Below are 17,264 nucleotides of genomic sequence, written 5' to 3'. Positions count from 1 at the left end.
AAGTCACTTCGCTTCTCTGTTCCTCAATTACCTCATCTGTAAAATGGGGACGAAGGCTGTGAGCCCTATGTGGGACAGGGACGGTGTCCAACCTAATTTGCTTGCATCCACCCAGTGTTTAGTACAGTGCCTGGCACATAGTAAGCGTGTAACAAATACCACTATTATTATCATTATTATGTATGCACATTAATATCTGTCTCTCCCTCTAGACTATGAACTCTTTGTGGGCAGGGAATGTTTCTGTTGCTATATTTTACTCAATAAATAAGTAATTTTACTAAATAATAAGTAAGCGCTCAATAAATACTATTTAATGAATGTACAGAGAACTGTACTAGGCGCTTGGGAGAGTATGATACAACACAGTTGGCAGAACACGTTCCCTGCCTAAAGCGAGCTTACAGTCTAGAGGGGTAGTCTACATAGGATCTTCCAGTGTTGTCGTTCTCTCCATTCCCTTGATATGCTGGTTCCTAAAGACCCTTTCCACTGTCCAGAAAAACCTAGTTTTCATACTTTGTGTCCTCGTTAAAATCAACGTACTCTAATTCTCAATCAAGGTCTACAAAAGGACATAGCTCGGCCCATTGTCAATGTACAATAAAGTTGAAATAATTAGATTAGTGAGAGCGCATGTCGAAGTTTATGTTAGCTACTCCCCATTTCCCGGAGACAACAGAATACAAGAAAACCCAGGGGAAACTGAACTGTTAACTATTAGAGAGCAACATTAGAGAAAATCTGCCTTAAATAGCAAAATCCTCCACATGGTTAATGTAGCTCAAGTAGACCATCAATATGTGTCCTATTTACTGATAGGTGCAAAATAGGTAGTGGGAGATCAATCAAACCTGCCTTCTATAAATTATAGTGACTTCTAGAAATTATCAAAACTTCAGTGAGGTGTCAAACGTAGTCTTCCTACCAATGAGTTACAGTCAATAATTCATTCCTTGACTGAGCTGATAACAGGCAGATATTCTAATAAAATGTTCTAGGATTTACTACTGGACACAAGCAGCAAGTAGGAATTTCAGTACAGTTGTAAATGTTATCCGAGTAGGGAAAGACAATCAAAACAGAGCAAGAAGAAGCACCTGGGTACAGTACTTGGATGTTTTAACCCACTAATTAGAATAAACATTTATAAAGGTAGAGTTGTTTAAGTTTTCATTTTTTCTTTGAAGCAAATTGTTTCCAGAGTATTGTAATGTAATGACTTCTCCCTGGGCTTATTGTCAGAGATCCCACCAGATGGCAATGAGAAGTAGCTGAAAAGAAAGTCTAGAGTATTCTGAGTACGTTTCCTCAAATTGGAAAATGGCTTTGCTTATAGATTGTTCCCCTGTAAGGAGAGCCACCCTAAAATAATCTTACAATAAGAGTCTTAAATATATTTTCAGTGATTTCTTATCATACAGGGAAATCAACAAATTTGCTTTCTCTGTCAGAATGCCTCGGAGCTAGGCAAGGAGTGGTAGTGATTCATCAAAAACAATTTTATTATAAAATATGATTTATGTTCAGAAAAATAAAAGATGACGTTATAATGTGTACCTCTTGCATGGAGGGAACACATTTTAGTCAATTGAGTTTACCAATTTTATTATTTCCCCCCAAATCCATATCTGGTTGTTCTTTTTATTCTGAATTTATGGTGCTGCATAGAATAGAAATGTATATTTTTCAAGTCTGTAGACAGCCATAGATTGTGGGGGTCCTCTTATTCTAATGTGGTGATCCATTACATAGGAAGGTGGAAATATGACCAAGATTTTCACCATCGCTTTCTTGGTGGCTGAGTAAATCCAAATCTGCATTTTCTCTTGAAACTACAGTTCCACATTAATTTCCATTAAAAATTGCTCCAAAATGTCATTTTTGGATAGAATTTGTGATGTCGTTTAAGGACTTTGGAACCTGGAAGGTTTTAGGTTTAATTTAAACTCCGACCCTTCCCTCCTGAGAACAATGTGAGGAATCGATAAAGATAACTGCCTCAGTTTCTCCATCAATAAACGCTCGTTTCTCAACTCAGTTTTTGTTTGTCTCAAGAATCAAAGGTGCGAAGTTTTGATGGTTCGAATTTGATCAGATTTTTAATAATGAATAGGTTTGCCAAATAGCAATTCATATCCACTGGTCGCCTAAAGGATTTAAGCTCTAATCAGAGTCTCCCCACCAAGCCAAGTCAACCTCTTCTTCAACTAATGCCCCCTGCTCTGCCTAAGCTAACCGAGATTAGTGTCATTTTCCTCTGACACTTAGGAATTTATTTATTCATCCTCAGATTTTTGTTGTATACATTTATCCATTTGTACCTTCAATTATTTATCTTGACTACTCTAGCTGTGATTTTTTTTAATCACTCCTCCCTGTTAATCAGTCAATCATATTTGAGCCTTTACTGTGCACAGTATAATGTACTAAGAGCTTGGGAGAGTACAATTTAACAGAGCTGGTAGGCATGTTCCCCTTACACAACTTACAGCCTAATGTAAACTCCTTAAAAAAACAGAGGACAAGTCACTTCTGTTGTTTAGCTTCCCAAAACACATATAGTTCATTGCACCAAGTGGATGCTTTATCAACAGTACTGCTTCTATCAATCAATCAGTATTGTTTATTGAGGACTTACAGTTTGGGAAGCACCGTACTGAGTGGTTGGGAGAGTGGAATACCAGACCGTTAGGATTAGTACGACTATTACGGCTACCTATTACCTGTGACTATTACCTCACCCCTTAGACTGTGAGCTTTCGTAGGACGGGCACCATGTCTGAGCTGCTTGTATTATATCTACCCAAGTGCTTGGTACATAAATAGGCACTTACAAAATATCACAGTTATTATCACTGCTATTATTTTTCCATATTCAAATTTGCCACCCCCAAATCAAGAAGGGATCCTCTTCTCTCCTTCTTTCTCTTCCCACATTCCCCTTTCCCTCAGCCTGAAATGCTCACACAATCTGTTTCACCCAAGTCTTTCCCTTCCCACAGATGCTACTCGAAACTCTCTTTTGAAGTTTTCCTGACAACTCTCTGCTCCCTGGTCGTAAAATCTACCACAACAGCTCTGCCATTTATGTACATATCTGTAATTTTATGTCAAGGCAGGGAGCAGAAAGTATTTTTCTAATAATAGCCCCATCCTCCCACAACCTCTTCAGCTTCTAAAAACAGACTTGCATTAGCCCCTTTACCCTCAAATTTACAAATATATTCAAATGATCATTTGTGCTTAGATGTTGGTAATGGTTCTAGGCCTTCAGTTAGCTTGGAGATAAGTTAAATGATGTTTTCCCATGGCAGTAACACTTTAAAATGCATTTGTATAAAATGTATTTATATGTTTTCCATAGCAGGGTTAAGCATTTTATTCATTTTCACTGCAGATTGGAGCTTTAGGAAAGCAATAACATTTGACAGGGTGAGGAATCCATCTATCCTCATACCACAAGTGAAACCCCAAAAGAAGGCTAAAATGTTGGGGAACGATTGTTTTATTCAAGGATAATGAATGGCTTACCATCACCGGTTTCTGGACGTTCACGGAAGTTTCAAATATCTCTGTTGTGAATTAAAAGTCAAATTTGACTCTTTTGATTTAATCTTTTATTTTCAATAGTTTATCGCTCTGTTTGCCTGGCTGCCATCTTATTTTCTTTCTGTGATAAATGTTCAACTTCAAATGTATTCTCCTGAAAATTTGATTATTGCCTTACAAAGCAGAGGGACAACAACATTATTGTTGAAATATCCAAAGAAACAGAGCACTTTATGATGCGTACTTACTGAAAAAATCAGCTTCGAGTGCTCAAATATCGAACTTTTTAAGGATGTATAATGTGGAGAGGGAAATAATCTTTCCAGCTATTCTCTTCTTTCATCAGTCAGTGCCTTGTAAATGCTTTGAGATCACCTCCGCAAATGTTATATTTGAATCATCGGGGTAATTATGAGGTTGTCTTTTGAAGGCACGCTTTAGCTTTAGAATGGCGTTGATTCAATCTGTAACCAAATAGTCAATTTTAAAGTTTAGGTGCATCTTATTTCTTCCCTCCCCACTCCATAACTTTAAATAAGTTGAGCCAAGGTACCGTGGCTTGCCACAGTAGTATATCTTCCCTATAAACCTTTTCCTCCAACTCCTTCTGCTGCTCCTTTGTCATGTCATTCACCATTTTGGCAGACTTTCCCTGAGTCTTCCAACCTCTAGAATCCCCTGAGAATCCTCCTCTTTGGCACCTAGGCCCACATACTTCACTTTGATTGGACTTCTGATATTTTTGTAGTTCTGCGATGGCAGCAGGGACAACGCAGAGACACTTAATATTTCCTAAAAACAAGGCTTTTAGCCACACTATTACCCTACCCTCAACACCTAAAAGCCTCTCAGAAACAACCGATGGCACCTTATCTTCATGGCTGCCGCATCAAATGGCCCAGTCATCATCAGATTGGCAACAAAGATGTCAGTGCTGGAATTTTAGACTGGAAAAGTGGAGTTCTTAGCGACTTCTCGGCAAAGTGCATCTAGGAGAAAAGCAAACAGAAGTGGAAATGATGGAATGAACCAAGAAGGTGAAGAAATGGCAAAATAATTTGAAGGGCTAAAAGGAGTGACCACATGCAGTAAGACAACCGTTAAATAATTTCTCGAGGTTGAACTCCACCGTCCCCTATGGCAAAATGCGTAGTTTGGTAATTCACTCAAAGGATGAGTAGGCTGATTGATGAGCACTAAGCAGAGAACGGGGGCACCCTGAGCTGTTGAAGAGTGCTTAGAACAGTGCTGGGCACATAGCTGTGTGACTGTGGGCAAGTCATTTCACTTCTCTGTGCCTCAGTTACTTCATCTGTAAAATGGGGATTAAGACTGGGAGCCTCATGTGGGACAACCTGATTACCCTGTATCTACCCCAGTGCTTAGAAGAGTGCTCTGCACATAGTAAGCGCTTAAATACCAACATTATTATAGTCAGTCCCTAACAAATACCATCATCATTATTATTATAATAACAGCTCAAAAAGCAGCGTGGCTCAGTGGAAAGAGCTCGGGCTTGGGAGTCAGAGGACATGGGTTCGCATCCCGGCTCTGCCACTTGTCAGCTGTGTGACTGTGGGCAAGTCACTTAACTTCTCTGTGCCTCAGTTACCTCATCTGTAAAATGGGGATTAACTGTGAGCCTCACGTGGGACAACCTGATTACCCTGTATCTGCCCCAGTGCTTAGAACAGTGCTCTGCCCATAGTAAGCGCTTGAATACCAACATTATTAGAGTCAGCCCTTAACAAATACCATCATCATTATATATATATATATACAAAAATATATATACATATATACATATAGTATACTATATATAATAGTATACTATAGTATATTATATATATAATCGGGTATATATATATATATATAATAGTATAGTATAGTATATTCCGTCGACCCCTGGGCCACGTCCTCCCGCGGTCCAGGAATGCCCTCCCTCCTCACCTCCACCAAACTGATTTTCTTCCCCTCTTCAAAACCCTACTTAAAACTCACCTCCTCCAAGAGGCCTTCCCAGACTGAGCTCCTCTTCTCCCTCTACTCCCTCTACCGCCCCCCCTTCACCTCTCCGCAGCTTAACCCTCTTTTCCCCCATCTCCTCCTGCTCCTCCCCCTCTCCCTTCCCATCCCCTCAGCACCGTACTCGTCTGCTCAACTGTATATATTTTCATCACCCTATTTATTTGGTTAATGAAATGTACATCGCCTCGATTCTATTTAGTTGCCACTGTTTTTACGAGATGTTCTGCCCCTCGACTCTATTTATTGCCATCGTTCTCGTCTGTCCCTCTCCCCCGATTAGACCGTGAGCCCGTCAGACGGCAGGGACCGTCTCTATCTGTTGCCGACTTGTTCATTCCAAGCGCTTAGTACAGTGCTCTGCACATAGTAAGCGCTCAATAAATACTATTGAATGAATGAATATTATATATAATAGTGTATCTATATATAATAGTATAGTATAATGTAGTATATTGTATATGTAATAGTGTATATATATATATACTATTATATATATTATACTATAGTGTAAAATATATGCTATAATTTATTATTATAATAACGGCGCAAATGCTTTACTATGGGAAACTACTTAACATCTAGCAAGGCATCATTTTAATCTGGAGCATTATTTCACCTACTTTAGCGACTTGTCAAGAATACCTTTTTTTTTTCTTTTGCATTTAAAGCAAAGGGGTACAGAGTTTCTTCAATTTCTGGGGCGTCACCTAATACTTCGGGTCCTGGATTTTCCGATGCCAATCTGCCTGGAGAGGAAGCGGATGCAGAAATGAAGAATACCCACAGGTGGCGCTGTGGTTAAGGTACACCTGGATTTTGATTACAGTGAACCCATTCATTTTCGCATCCTATGAAGGGGATGGATGATTTCACCTTCCTCATTGTCATAACCACAAAACCAGCCAACAAACATAATCAGGCCTCTCCCTATCTTCCTCCCTGGACAGCAAAACACCTACCCTCAAAGAGGCGGTGGAAAATAGCCGGTCCCTCCAAGAGGGTAGACACCACCGACTGGGACTCCGGTGGCCCGTTCCGCTCAGCTCCCCTGGCCTACCCCTTCCGCGCCAATCTGGAAGTCGGTCCTTTGTTCGATTCCCTCTTTCCTACGCGTCGACTCCATTCGGCGTGGTTGAATGTCAAGGTGTTCACTCCGCCGGATACCTCTGAAATTCGGCAGCGTCGACTAGGCGCTATAAATCTCCCCAGTTAAGTCGATCGCATGACTAGGGTTATCTCGCTTGATCGTGGTAAATATTTTACAAGAGAAGTATCGAATGAGGAAATTAAGGTTTCTTAGTTATATGTTTATGGAATTCCCTGCCTGACTTGCTCTGATCCGCTAACCTTCCGGGCATAGTACGAGACCCATCTTAAAATTGGCTTACCCTAATTAACTAGATCTCAAGGTGGTTGTTGTGGATTTTTTAATATACCATTTTAATTGCTACTTTTGTTTTAATGAGTTTTTTTTTACTTTGTATTTTCTCCCAAGATGAATTGATCAGTGAACACGATCTTAAAAATCAATCAATAAGACAGCTAACATCGCTTCGATATATTTTATTTAGTGCTATAAAACTTTAGAATCGTACCATAAATCAAAGTATCGTTTAAATCCCTCTCTGTTGTTACTTTTATGAATTCTTCGGTTGGAGGCTACGGCCCTTCATTCTCTTCTCTCTACATTTTGAGGTACTAAGAGATTCCCACTTAGTCACTAGCTTTTGAACGCTGAACTTTCCTAGTTGGAGTCTTTGTATATTTTTCTTTCTTGTTTTCTTTGGAAGTCCATCAGTACCGTATGCGGTATATAACTTGTTCGGCGGGTGCTGTTTTACTTATTTAAGCGTTCTTATTAGAAATCTTTTGCACTTACAAGCCAATTTCACAAGAAAATCCTCGGGACGCTTTCGCAATGTTAAACGTAAGGCTGCACCCCCTCCCCCGCCCCCCATACCCCACCTTACAAATGAATGACTAAAATCCATTTGCAGAGATGACAGACTTGAGTAACTTGCTTAACTCATAGTAATCTGTGGGAGAACCCTGAAGAGAATCCAAGAAATTCTGCATCCCTCCCCACCACTAGGCCCCCGGAGCTAATGCCCTCAAAGGGTAAGAGAGCCAGAGTGAGGTTTCTTTCAAAACATGTAAAAGCCAATTTAGCTTTATGCCTTAAAAAACCCAACTTTACTAGTTTCAGATGCCTTGCATTTGTTCAGGGTTAGAACGGGGATGTCTCCAGCGCGCGGTGCAGTGCTCTGCACACAGTAAGCGCTCAATAAATATGATTGAATGCTCCTCGATTCCTTCCCAACTCTGTAACCGCGTTGGGATACTTTATCCACTGGTGCTGCATGTGCAAAGACCTCGAATCCGTCTGCTTTTTAAGGAGGCTGACTAGGTACCTCGCTTCCTCCCCGACCGAATCCAAAGAGCGAGCCGGGATTTGGGCAGCGTGGCTCAATGGTAAGGGCCCGGGCTTGGCAGTCAGAGGTCATGGGTTCAACTCCCCCCTCCGCCACTTATCAGCAGTGTGACCTTGGACAAGTCACTTTGGTCTCTGGGCCTCCGTTCCCTCATCTGTAAAATGGGGATGAAGTTGGGGAGGCCCACGTGGGACCACCTTCTATCTACCCCAGCATTTAGAATACTGCTGGGCACATTGTAAGCGCTTAACACATACCAACATTATTACTAAGCGCTTAGCACGGTGCTCAGCACACAGTAAGCGCTCAATAAATACGATTGTATTTGGGGGATCGAGCCTTTTGCAGCCCTTAATCACCCCCTCTCCCCCCCCCAAAACCACATCCATCCAGAGAAGCAGCGTGGCTCAGTGGAAAGAGCCCGGATTTGGGAGTCAGAGGCCATGGGTTCTAATCCCCGCCCCGCCACTTGCCAGCGGTGTGACTTTGGGCAAATCACTTCGCTTCTCTGTGCCTCAGTCACCTCATCTGTAAAATGGGGATTAAGAGTATGAGCCCCACGTGGGACAACCTGATCACCTTGTATCCCCCAGCGCTTAGAACAGTGCTTGGCACATAGTAAGCGCTTAACAAATACCACCATTTAGTGAAGCAGCATAGCTCAGTGGAAAGAGACTGGATTTGGGAGTCAGAGGTCATGGGTTCTAATCCCCTTTCTGCCGCCTGCCAACCGTGTGACTTTGGGCAAGTGACTTCACTTCTCTGTGCCTCAGTCACCCCATCTGTAAAATGGGGATGAAGACTGTGAACCCCACGTGGGACAACCTGCTCACCTTCTATCCCCCCAGTGCTTAGAACAGTGCTCTGCACATAATAAGGGCTTAACAAATACCACCCTTCTTATTATTTTATCCAACTTCAGCTCAACTTCAGCAGCTGCTGTCTCCCCTCGGCCCCTCTCCCCCCCCCCCGACCCTGGGGACGGAGAACGTATTTCCAGGAACAGTGCTCTGCACATAGTAAGGGCTTAACACATACCACCCTAATTATTATTTTTATCCAACTTCAGCAGCCGCTGTCGCTCCTCGGCCCCTCTTCCCCCCACCCTGTGGACAAAGAGCGTTTTTCCAAGCTGGGAAATTGGAAATTTGGGAGACTCCAAGCTGGGAAATTAGGAATGTGGGAGACCCCAAGCCGGGAAATTGGAAATGTGGGAGAGTCCAAGCTGAGAAATTGGAAATGTGGGAGACTCCAAGCTGGGAAATTGGGAATGTGGGAGACTCCAAGCCGGGAAATTGGAAATGTGGGAGACTCCAAGCTGGGAAATCGGGAATGTGGGAGATTCCAAGCTGGGAACTTGGAAACTTGGGAGAGTCCCCCTGAGGCAAGACGGAGGGTTAGAAAGTTTTCCTTTTTTCTTTCTGGAGGCAGAGGGACGCGAGCTCCAAAGGCCCGGGCGGGACGGGGAGGGGAGAGGAGGAGAGAGGAGGGGAGGAGAGGAGGGGAGGGGAGGGGGGGGAGGGGAGGGGAGGGGAGGGGAGGGGAGGGGAGGGGAGGGGAGGGGAGGGGAGGGGAGGGGAGAGGAGGGGCGGGAGGGGCGTGTCCTGCGTGTCCTCCTCCTCCTCCTCCTCCTCCGTGCCGTTGCAACAATTCCCCCGTCCGCGCCCTGCCATTGGCCGGTTTTATTATTCCGCCCGCAGCAGGCGGCGGGCGATTGGCGGAGGCCCCGGCGACGTCAGAGGGCGAGCCGGAGAGTCGTTGGGATTGGGGGCTGTCAGTAACACATGGGGAAGAGCCGCGCAGAGGGCGCCAGGGAGCGAGCGGGAGACGGAGCCAGGCCTCCCCGCCCCCGGACGAGCGGCCCCGGCCCCGCACCCGGCCCCGGCCCCGGCCCCGGCCCCGCACGCACCGAGCCACCTCCGCCCCGCCGCCAGCCCGGAGCGGGGGGCTCGCCGGGGGACGCGGACGGAGGGAGGGGAGGAGAAAAAGAGGAGAAAGAAAGAGGAGGAGGGAGCGGCGGGGCGGCTCGGGGGTGGGGGCGGAAAAGAGAGAGAAAACGCTACAAAGTGAAGCCACATCGCCAAACTTGCCGCGCCGACTGCAGCAGCCCCGGCACCGGAGGACCAACAGCCACCCTGAGATTGACGCTCCCGCTCCCCCTCCCCGCCGTCCGGGCTCCCTGCCACTTTCCCGGGAGCTCCCAGTAATTAGAGCCACGCATCCCCCCCTCCTCCTCCCCCCCCCTTTTTTTTTATTTTTATTTCTATTTTTGTTCTGTTATTTTCTTCCACCGATTCTTGCGAGCACTCCCTGCCCCTCCGTCGGGCCGGTCCTTTTTCTCCCCGGGAAGCCGAGAGGCATCGCTCACGTTTCTCCGCCGCCGCCTTTTTTTTTTTTTTTTCCCCTTTGCGATTTTGCAATATAGGGGAAAAGCAGGTAAGAGGGCAGACGGAGAGGTGGGGATGGGGGGGGGGCTGCTCCCTTTTTTTTTTTATTTTTATTTTCACCTCCCCTTTTTCGGGCCGTCCCGGATTGCGAGTAAACAATGCGTCGACCGAGGTGACCGGAGAGTCTGCGAAACTACGGGGGAAGGAGGGCAGGCGAGCTTACAAAAGGGTGTTCCGGAGGGGTGGGATTTTCTTTCCCTTATCCCAGAAAGGACAAGGTTTGGCCCCTTCCGAGGGTGAAGTGCGTGTGGGGGGCATCGAGATGGGGATGCGATACTCATCCATCGCCCCCTCTTCTCTCCCCCTCTTTCCCCCCATTTTTTTTTTTTCTTTTGGAAACAGTGGCAGAAAAGATCAAAGTGAGCAGGGTTGGGTGTTTTGGCTTTTTTTTTTATCATCGTTCTGATTATTAGCATTCCTTCTGGTTTATACATCTTTTGTTTCGATCCAGGAGAAATCCGGTGAATCACCTAATTAAAATCAAGACATGAATTAAGCATCCATTTTTGTACTACAAATTGCCAGCTCTACGCTTGTCCCTCCCTCGGTCTCCATTAAAAAACACCAGAGACGTTGTTAAAGGGGGCTTATTTTGCCTCTAGCTGCCAGCTCTGCTTTCTATTTCACTGACTCTATCCCAGGACCTAAATTGCCTGGCTATGTAATTACTAGAGTATAAGCCTATTTAACTTAAAAGCTTTTTTTTTTTTTCCAACTCTAAATGAAACTTGATGAGGGCCCGTCCTTAGTTATCAGGGGAGTCAGTTTCTGGTCAGTCCTCTTGATTCATCTCTTTTAGATTTAATCAGCATTAAGGTATTGCTTGTCCTTAAGAGCTTTAGCTAATGGGGTTACTGGATGCTTTTCTCAGTCTAACGTTTCCTTTAAAAATACATTATATTGGCCGTTGCACGAAGATTGGGGGTGAAGAGTTGATCATCTCCCCCACCTCACTCTTTTTCTGGTGGGGGGAGGTTGGGGGAAAAAAAAAATAAACCCTCGAAGCGATTAAAACGTCGGGAAACAGTTTAAAGACTCCAAGCAGGAAATGCAGATTCATTTGGGTTCGGGCATGAAATTGTAACAAAAAGCAATTCCTCGAGTAGATGCATCAGATAAATCAATTTACATAAAGGTATGATGCATTCGGATAAATGCAACGCTAATGGGTTTTAGAGTGGTTCTGTTTCCAAAGTCTCAGGGTTTTGTTACAGCTTAATTGGGGCCGTTCTTCTTCTGGTTTATTGTGCGGTCACCGGACACACGTTTAGGGACTCTTTTGGAGGAAATGTGTTTAAAATCGGCCCTATTTAAGGAGCCCGAGTACTTGCTTTTCGTTCCCTTAGCCTTTTTTTTTTTTTTTTTTTTTAATTCCAGCAGCCAAGTTGGGCCGGGGCAGGCAAAGTTCGCCCTCTCTCTTCCGAGGTATCAGTCTGAATGTCTCCAGCAGCCTCGGTGGGAACACACGCGGCTTACAAAGGACAAAGACAAAACATGCTGCTTAATTGGCAGTAAATAACATGATCTTTTTATAGAATAAGTGACTGGAGGAAGACTAGGAGTTTACCGGAATCGGGATGGGAGGCAACAGAATAATCCGTTTAGACTTAAGCTTGATAAATTGATTCCTATACCAGTCTCCGGTTGTCTCGCTTGTGGTGGCATTCATTAGAAAGTGTTGGGATTTTTATTTATTTATTTATTTATTTATTTATTTATTTTTTGCAAGGGGCCGGGGGATTGGGTGGGGGGCAGGTTTTTGGGGTGACAGCGGGGCTAACTTGAATTTAACTTGTATCCCTTGATTGTTTTGTCTCCCTCTCTCCCTTTAGTATTATCAGTAAAGTCCCCTTTTTGGAGGAACAAAGCTTTAGCATTTAAATTGCTGATCAAGGGCAGATTAGCGAGACAAAAGTGGAGTGTGTTTGTATAGGAAGTTAACAGGCGTCCTAAAGTTCAATGATCTATTATTCAGACCAGTGTCCTGAAAACCCAGAGAAAACACTCATTGATCTTCAAAATGAAATGAGATTTGGACCAATAATGGGAGATGGCAGTCACCACAATGGCATGTGAAAGGTGCTGTTTAAAATCTGAAAAACCAGTTTCGCAACTTTACACACCGCACAATTCCCTCCCCTTTCTCTCCCCCCGCACCCCTCCAGTCTCCTTCCCTGCGCCATTTCCCTCCCCCCCCCCCCCCATCCTCAATCTTCTATGGCCCTCCCTCCTTCCCTCCCTTTCAGGAAACTAAACTGTACCCAACTTGTGAACTGCAGCTGCACTTCCCAGAGCTGAGACCGTATAGGGATCCCGGCTCCTGCGGCCTTGTACCAGCCTTGCCCGGGCCCTGGACTCTAGAGGGCCCGGGCCTGGGTTAGAAGAGAAACCGGGGGCCCCAGGGGACCCCTTCACTTGGCCTAGAGCGCGCGTTGGAGAGGCGAGGGATTGCTCAGCAGAGTCTCGCTCGCCCTAGGAGTTTTGACAGTGGCCAAGCTAAAGTTGTCAGAGGCCACGCTGCGAAGTTGAGGAACTCGGGGACCTAGAACAAAGCCCTGGCAAAGTAAACCCAGAGCTGGTGAGCTCAGTCTGGTCGCCTTCCCCCCTTCTTGTCCCCTCTCGTGTTGAAAACGACGCTCCCCACCACACCCCCACACCCCCGTCTGCGGCTCCCACTCTGTGATAACCGACTTCTTCCTCTCTTCCGTCTTGTGTTTCTTCCCCCTTTCCCCTCCCTCCCCCGCAGACCATGGTGAACCCAGGCAGCAGCGCCCAGCCTCCCCCGGTGACGGCTGGCTCCTTGTCCTGGAAGAGGTGCGCAGGTTGCGGGGGGAAGATCGCGGACCGTTTCCTGCTCTATGCCATGGACAGCTACTGGCACAGCCGGTGCCTGAAGTGCTCCTGCTGCCAGGCTCAGCTCGGAGACATCGGCACATCCTGTTACACCAAGAGCGGCATGATCCTGTGCAGGAATGACTATATCAGGTAAGGAGGGGCGGCCTCCAACTTCCCGATCCGCGGTGAGAAAGAGCACCTGTTTTTCAGCCAGGTAGCCTGGGATTTCAGGGTGGTAGCAAGAAAGAGATCTTGGCTATTTTGGGGGTGAGCGGGATCAGATTTTGTCGTCAGGTGAGTTGCAAGTGTCCCCGCTTTGTAGGATACCTCGTCCGGCCCAGGTTGTGGTGGGGGCGGAGGGCGGGGTTGGGGGGGATACAGGGAGAACAGGCAGTCTCTGGGACTCTGCAGCTCTCAAAGTGGTTGTCAGCACAGAATGAGCACCGACTAAAAATAAACAGAAATCAAAAGGCTGGGTTAATCTGCTTTCCTTAAAGGCTGTGTGCGGTGATGTCCAGAAATGCGCAGACCCACTCACACCATTGAACGGTTGGCTTAAAAATAAAACTGAAGTTGAAGTGATAATTTCTTGCCTATGGTATCTGATTAATTATGATATTTACATTCACACCTTGAAAAAATGTTTAGTGGAAAGAAAGTGACTCATTCTCTGTGCTCCTTGTAAAAGGGTTGATTGACTGTCAAATTAAAGAGCCAGTAATCCTTGCTTATAGCCCCAAAATTAGTTGGTGATGTTTTCCTTCACGCTATTATGCAGAAACAGAGACTCAGAATGCCGATGTATAATTTGCAGCGTAGAAAATGCTGGCATTCCAATAGGGAGACAACTTTTTTTTTTTTTTAGATCCATCCCTCTAGTTCTCGAATCAGATTAGAAAAACAGCTCTTAAATCCATTCATTTTGAGTAGTTCGGTTAATGTATAGGAAGCAACATTGCCTCTGTATAAATGATCTCTTCCAACAAGTTTCAGTGCAATTAATGGAAAGAATTCAGTAGGTCAGGTGCCTATAGGATCTTTTCAGGTGAATTCAAGCTCCTTAAACTCATTAATTTGAAAGGAGGCATTTGAAGGATTACACATTTAATTTGAGTAAATGGTTTGATAGACTGATGCACATGAATGCTTCAAGGAGGTGTTCTGTTTCAACATCCAGTAATTAATAATAAAAAAGTCCTTGTTGGCATAAGGGAAATGCACAAATTTAAGATGAATTGCATTCCATTGAAATGGTTTTGACTTTTAATGTAAATGCCAAAAGTCATCCAAATTTTTTCCCTCCTAGTTAATAGTAAAGTTCAGTTTTTTCTATCCCTTGGGGAAATCATTTCACTATAAATCTTAGAAGTTTAGCCGTATTGAAATTCTTGCCTTATGGTTCATGCTATTGGGAAATATTTTAAAGCAGACTCAGCTGAATATGGAAATACCTCTTAGAGATATCATTATCTTAAAAAGTCTTTTAGTTATTCTGACAGTGAAACTTCTGTCCTGTTTGCCTGCATCCGTAATCAACTAAATAGAAGTATAGTCAGGGAGTGGGTTTTTTTTTTTTCTCCCCTTCTTTGAGAGATGGCTAATTTCACTAAGTGTTCTTTTAAAAGTAAATGCTGAGAAATCAGCACATGCAGGGTTATAATGCTTTCACTCCAACCATAATCCTGACAGAATTGTAATTAAATAGAGCAGAACGGTGGTAAGAAAGGAGGTCGGTTTGAAGTGGAAAAATTGACACTAGTGTTCAGTTCACTGAATGGTACAAATTCATCTCTCTCCAAACGCCATCAAACAAACCCTCGCTTCTGATTACTGCAAATTAAAAAGAGAAGTTGTGTCCGCTTACGCTCCCCAAGGCAAGTTGAGGGAGCAAGCCGGTCCGAATCTCTAGTTTTGTAGACCAAAAATGGATGTCTGTCCTTTTTTTGGGGGGGTGGGGGCTCGGGGGAGAGATTGGTTGGGGGGGGGGGGGGGCTTTTTTTTTCCTCTCCCAGTGTTTAAACTTGCTCACCTCTTTCTTCTCACCTTTCATCTTCCATTTTTCTGTTTCTGAGTAATTGAACTAATACGTGCAAAGGGCATGGAGTTCAGCAACATTTAAACTGAATAAGGGGAATGAAAATCTAGATTTGCTTGGGAAAGAAGTAATATGGCTCTCAGTAGCTAATTTATTTCTGCAAACTCCATGTCTGGGGTTTGCAAGATGCTGCCCCAGGGTCTTCCACAGCTTCTCTGCCTTACCACCTCACCTCATGCGTCCTCCTCTTCTTCCCCTTAAAAGTACCCACATCTTAATGCCAGTTCGATCCCCAAAGCTGTCAGAAGCTGATTTGCCAGTGTTAGTGACCGGCTCCCTTTCTCTCTCTTCCCCACCCCCATTTCCCACCTCCCCAGCCCCCGTCCCAAATCCCAGTTGTTGTTGGAAGGGCTTTCAATTCCCTTATCTGAGGCCAAATCCATAGGCGCAACTCTTAATCAGAGTCACTGGGGAAAATTAGACATGAATAACAAAATGAAAAGAGGATTGATCAGCTCTGCAGCCGCCAGGTGAAGGGGCTCTGCCGCTCCCAGGCCTGGGCTGGGACCACAGAGCGATTTATTAAGGGGCTTTTAAACTGTCTGACGTTGAGGTTGTGGTTTTTGAAAACAACCCAGATCTGACTAAAAGCTGCAGCTTCTTTTTCATTGGGAGCTGGGGTTGGAGGTGAGGGGATAAGGGAGGAGGGAAGTAAAGGGGGAGGCGGGGGGGAGTGTACCTTTTTCCTCCCCAATTCCCCTCTCTCCCCATTTTTAAGGTTAAAGTGGATCTGCAGGGAGGGGAGCCAAAGAAGCGCTCTTCTCCTCGGCCCCCCCATCCCCCCCCACCACCAACCCTCCCCAAGATTTCAGATAAAGCAGCAGCAGCAGCAAATCCGCACAATTAAAAGCTTTAATTAGTGGCTCCTCCATTTTCTCTTAGTTCTGATGGGGTTTTATCTAATGAGATCTGGTCTCTGGCTTAGATCTACTCGGAATGACGTGTCCGAAATGAATGAGAGTCGCGTCGCAAACAAAACATTTAATTAACAAAATTGGCCTCTAAGAGGGGGAGGCAAAGAATGGGGGGGGGGAGGGAGAAGGATGTTTGTTACCCAGGCAGTTCTTAAAGGGCCAAAGCCAGCCTCAGGCCCCCCGCCACCCCAACACCACCTTGGGCAATTTGGCCAACACCCCCCCCCCCCCAAATTCCCTTGCCTTTCTGTGCAGCGAAGTTCCTGCTGAACTCCTCACCCCCCTCCAGAATGGTTCTGGGAGAGCAGGGCCGCAGCAGCTGATAGAGGAAGTTTCCAGGAGGAATGGGGGGGGTGGGGAGGGAGAAAGACACCCTCCACCCCCAACCTTCCAGAGACCGTGTCAGCTCCTCTGGGTGGCCCGGGTCAAGCAGGGGGTCCTGAGACCAGGGGTAAGGGGGGAGCGGGTGGTGGCCTGAAGATGTCAACCCACCTCCGCTTGGGCCTGGAGAGGCAGCTTGCTCAAGGGTGGGCAGGGGATTTGGGGGAGAAGTGGGTGGGTGGGAGAGAGAGTTGCGCTGCTCCGATCTTTGCAGTTCACGTGGTTCTCCGCAGCCGCAGTCTGCGCAGCGTGTGGGGGGGTAAGCAGTGTCTGTGTGTGTGAGTGTGTGTGTGTGTGCACGCGCGTGCGTGTGTGGTGGAGATTTTGGGGGGGGGGGGGGGTGGCGGGAGGATGGGGGGCGGTGTTAGAAATCCAGGAGCCGCCAGGCAGAGAGTTCATTTCCCTGGTAATCAACAGCAAGCTGCTATATTCAGAGAATGCTGTCCCTTTAATTGAACAGGCTAGGTAATTAAATGGCACTTTTCCAATAGGACGTGCTAGGTAAATCTAATAGTTGGTTATTTAATATCACTTTGAAGTCTGCCCACTCAAGCACAATGACAGCACAGGAGCATGTGAA

The 17,264-nt window shown here is 45.6% G+C and overlaps 1 protein-coding gene across 3 annotated transcripts in view; it reads left to right on the top strand.

The window, feature by feature from the left end:
- The first annotated feature begins 10,018 nt into the window (after positions 1 to 10,018).
- Positions 10,019 to 17,264, top strand: part of LMO4 (LIM domain only 4) — a 20,788-nt gene continuing 13,542 nt past the window's right edge. The window contains exons 1-3 of one of the 3 annotated variants that reach the window (XM_007664065.2): positions 10,019 to 10,448; positions 12,435 to 12,538; positions 13,206 to 13,444. In XM_007664065.2, coding sequence (XP_007662255.1) covers positions 13,209 to 13,444 — 236 coding nt within the window. In that variant the 5' untranslated portion in view covers positions 10,019 to 10,448; positions 12,435 to 12,538; positions 13,206 to 13,208. Of the gene's footprint in view, positions 10,449 to 12,291; positions 12,539 to 13,205; positions 13,445 to 17,264 lie in introns of those variants that run through there. The other 2 variants (XM_007664068.2, XM_029062736.1) reach the window with 2 other exon arrangements.

Source organism: Ornithorhynchus anatinus, chromosome 4 (assembly GCF_004115215.2).
Source record: "Ornithorhynchus anatinus isolate Pmale09 chromosome 4, mOrnAna1.pri.v4, whole genome shotgun sequence".
NCBI classification, from domain to species: Eukaryota; Metazoa; Chordata; class Mammalia; order Monotremata; family Ornithorhynchidae; genus Ornithorhynchus; species Ornithorhynchus anatinus.
The sequence above is the reverse complement of the archived record's forward strand: the minus strand, read 5'-3'. Positions and strand labels throughout refer to the sequence as shown.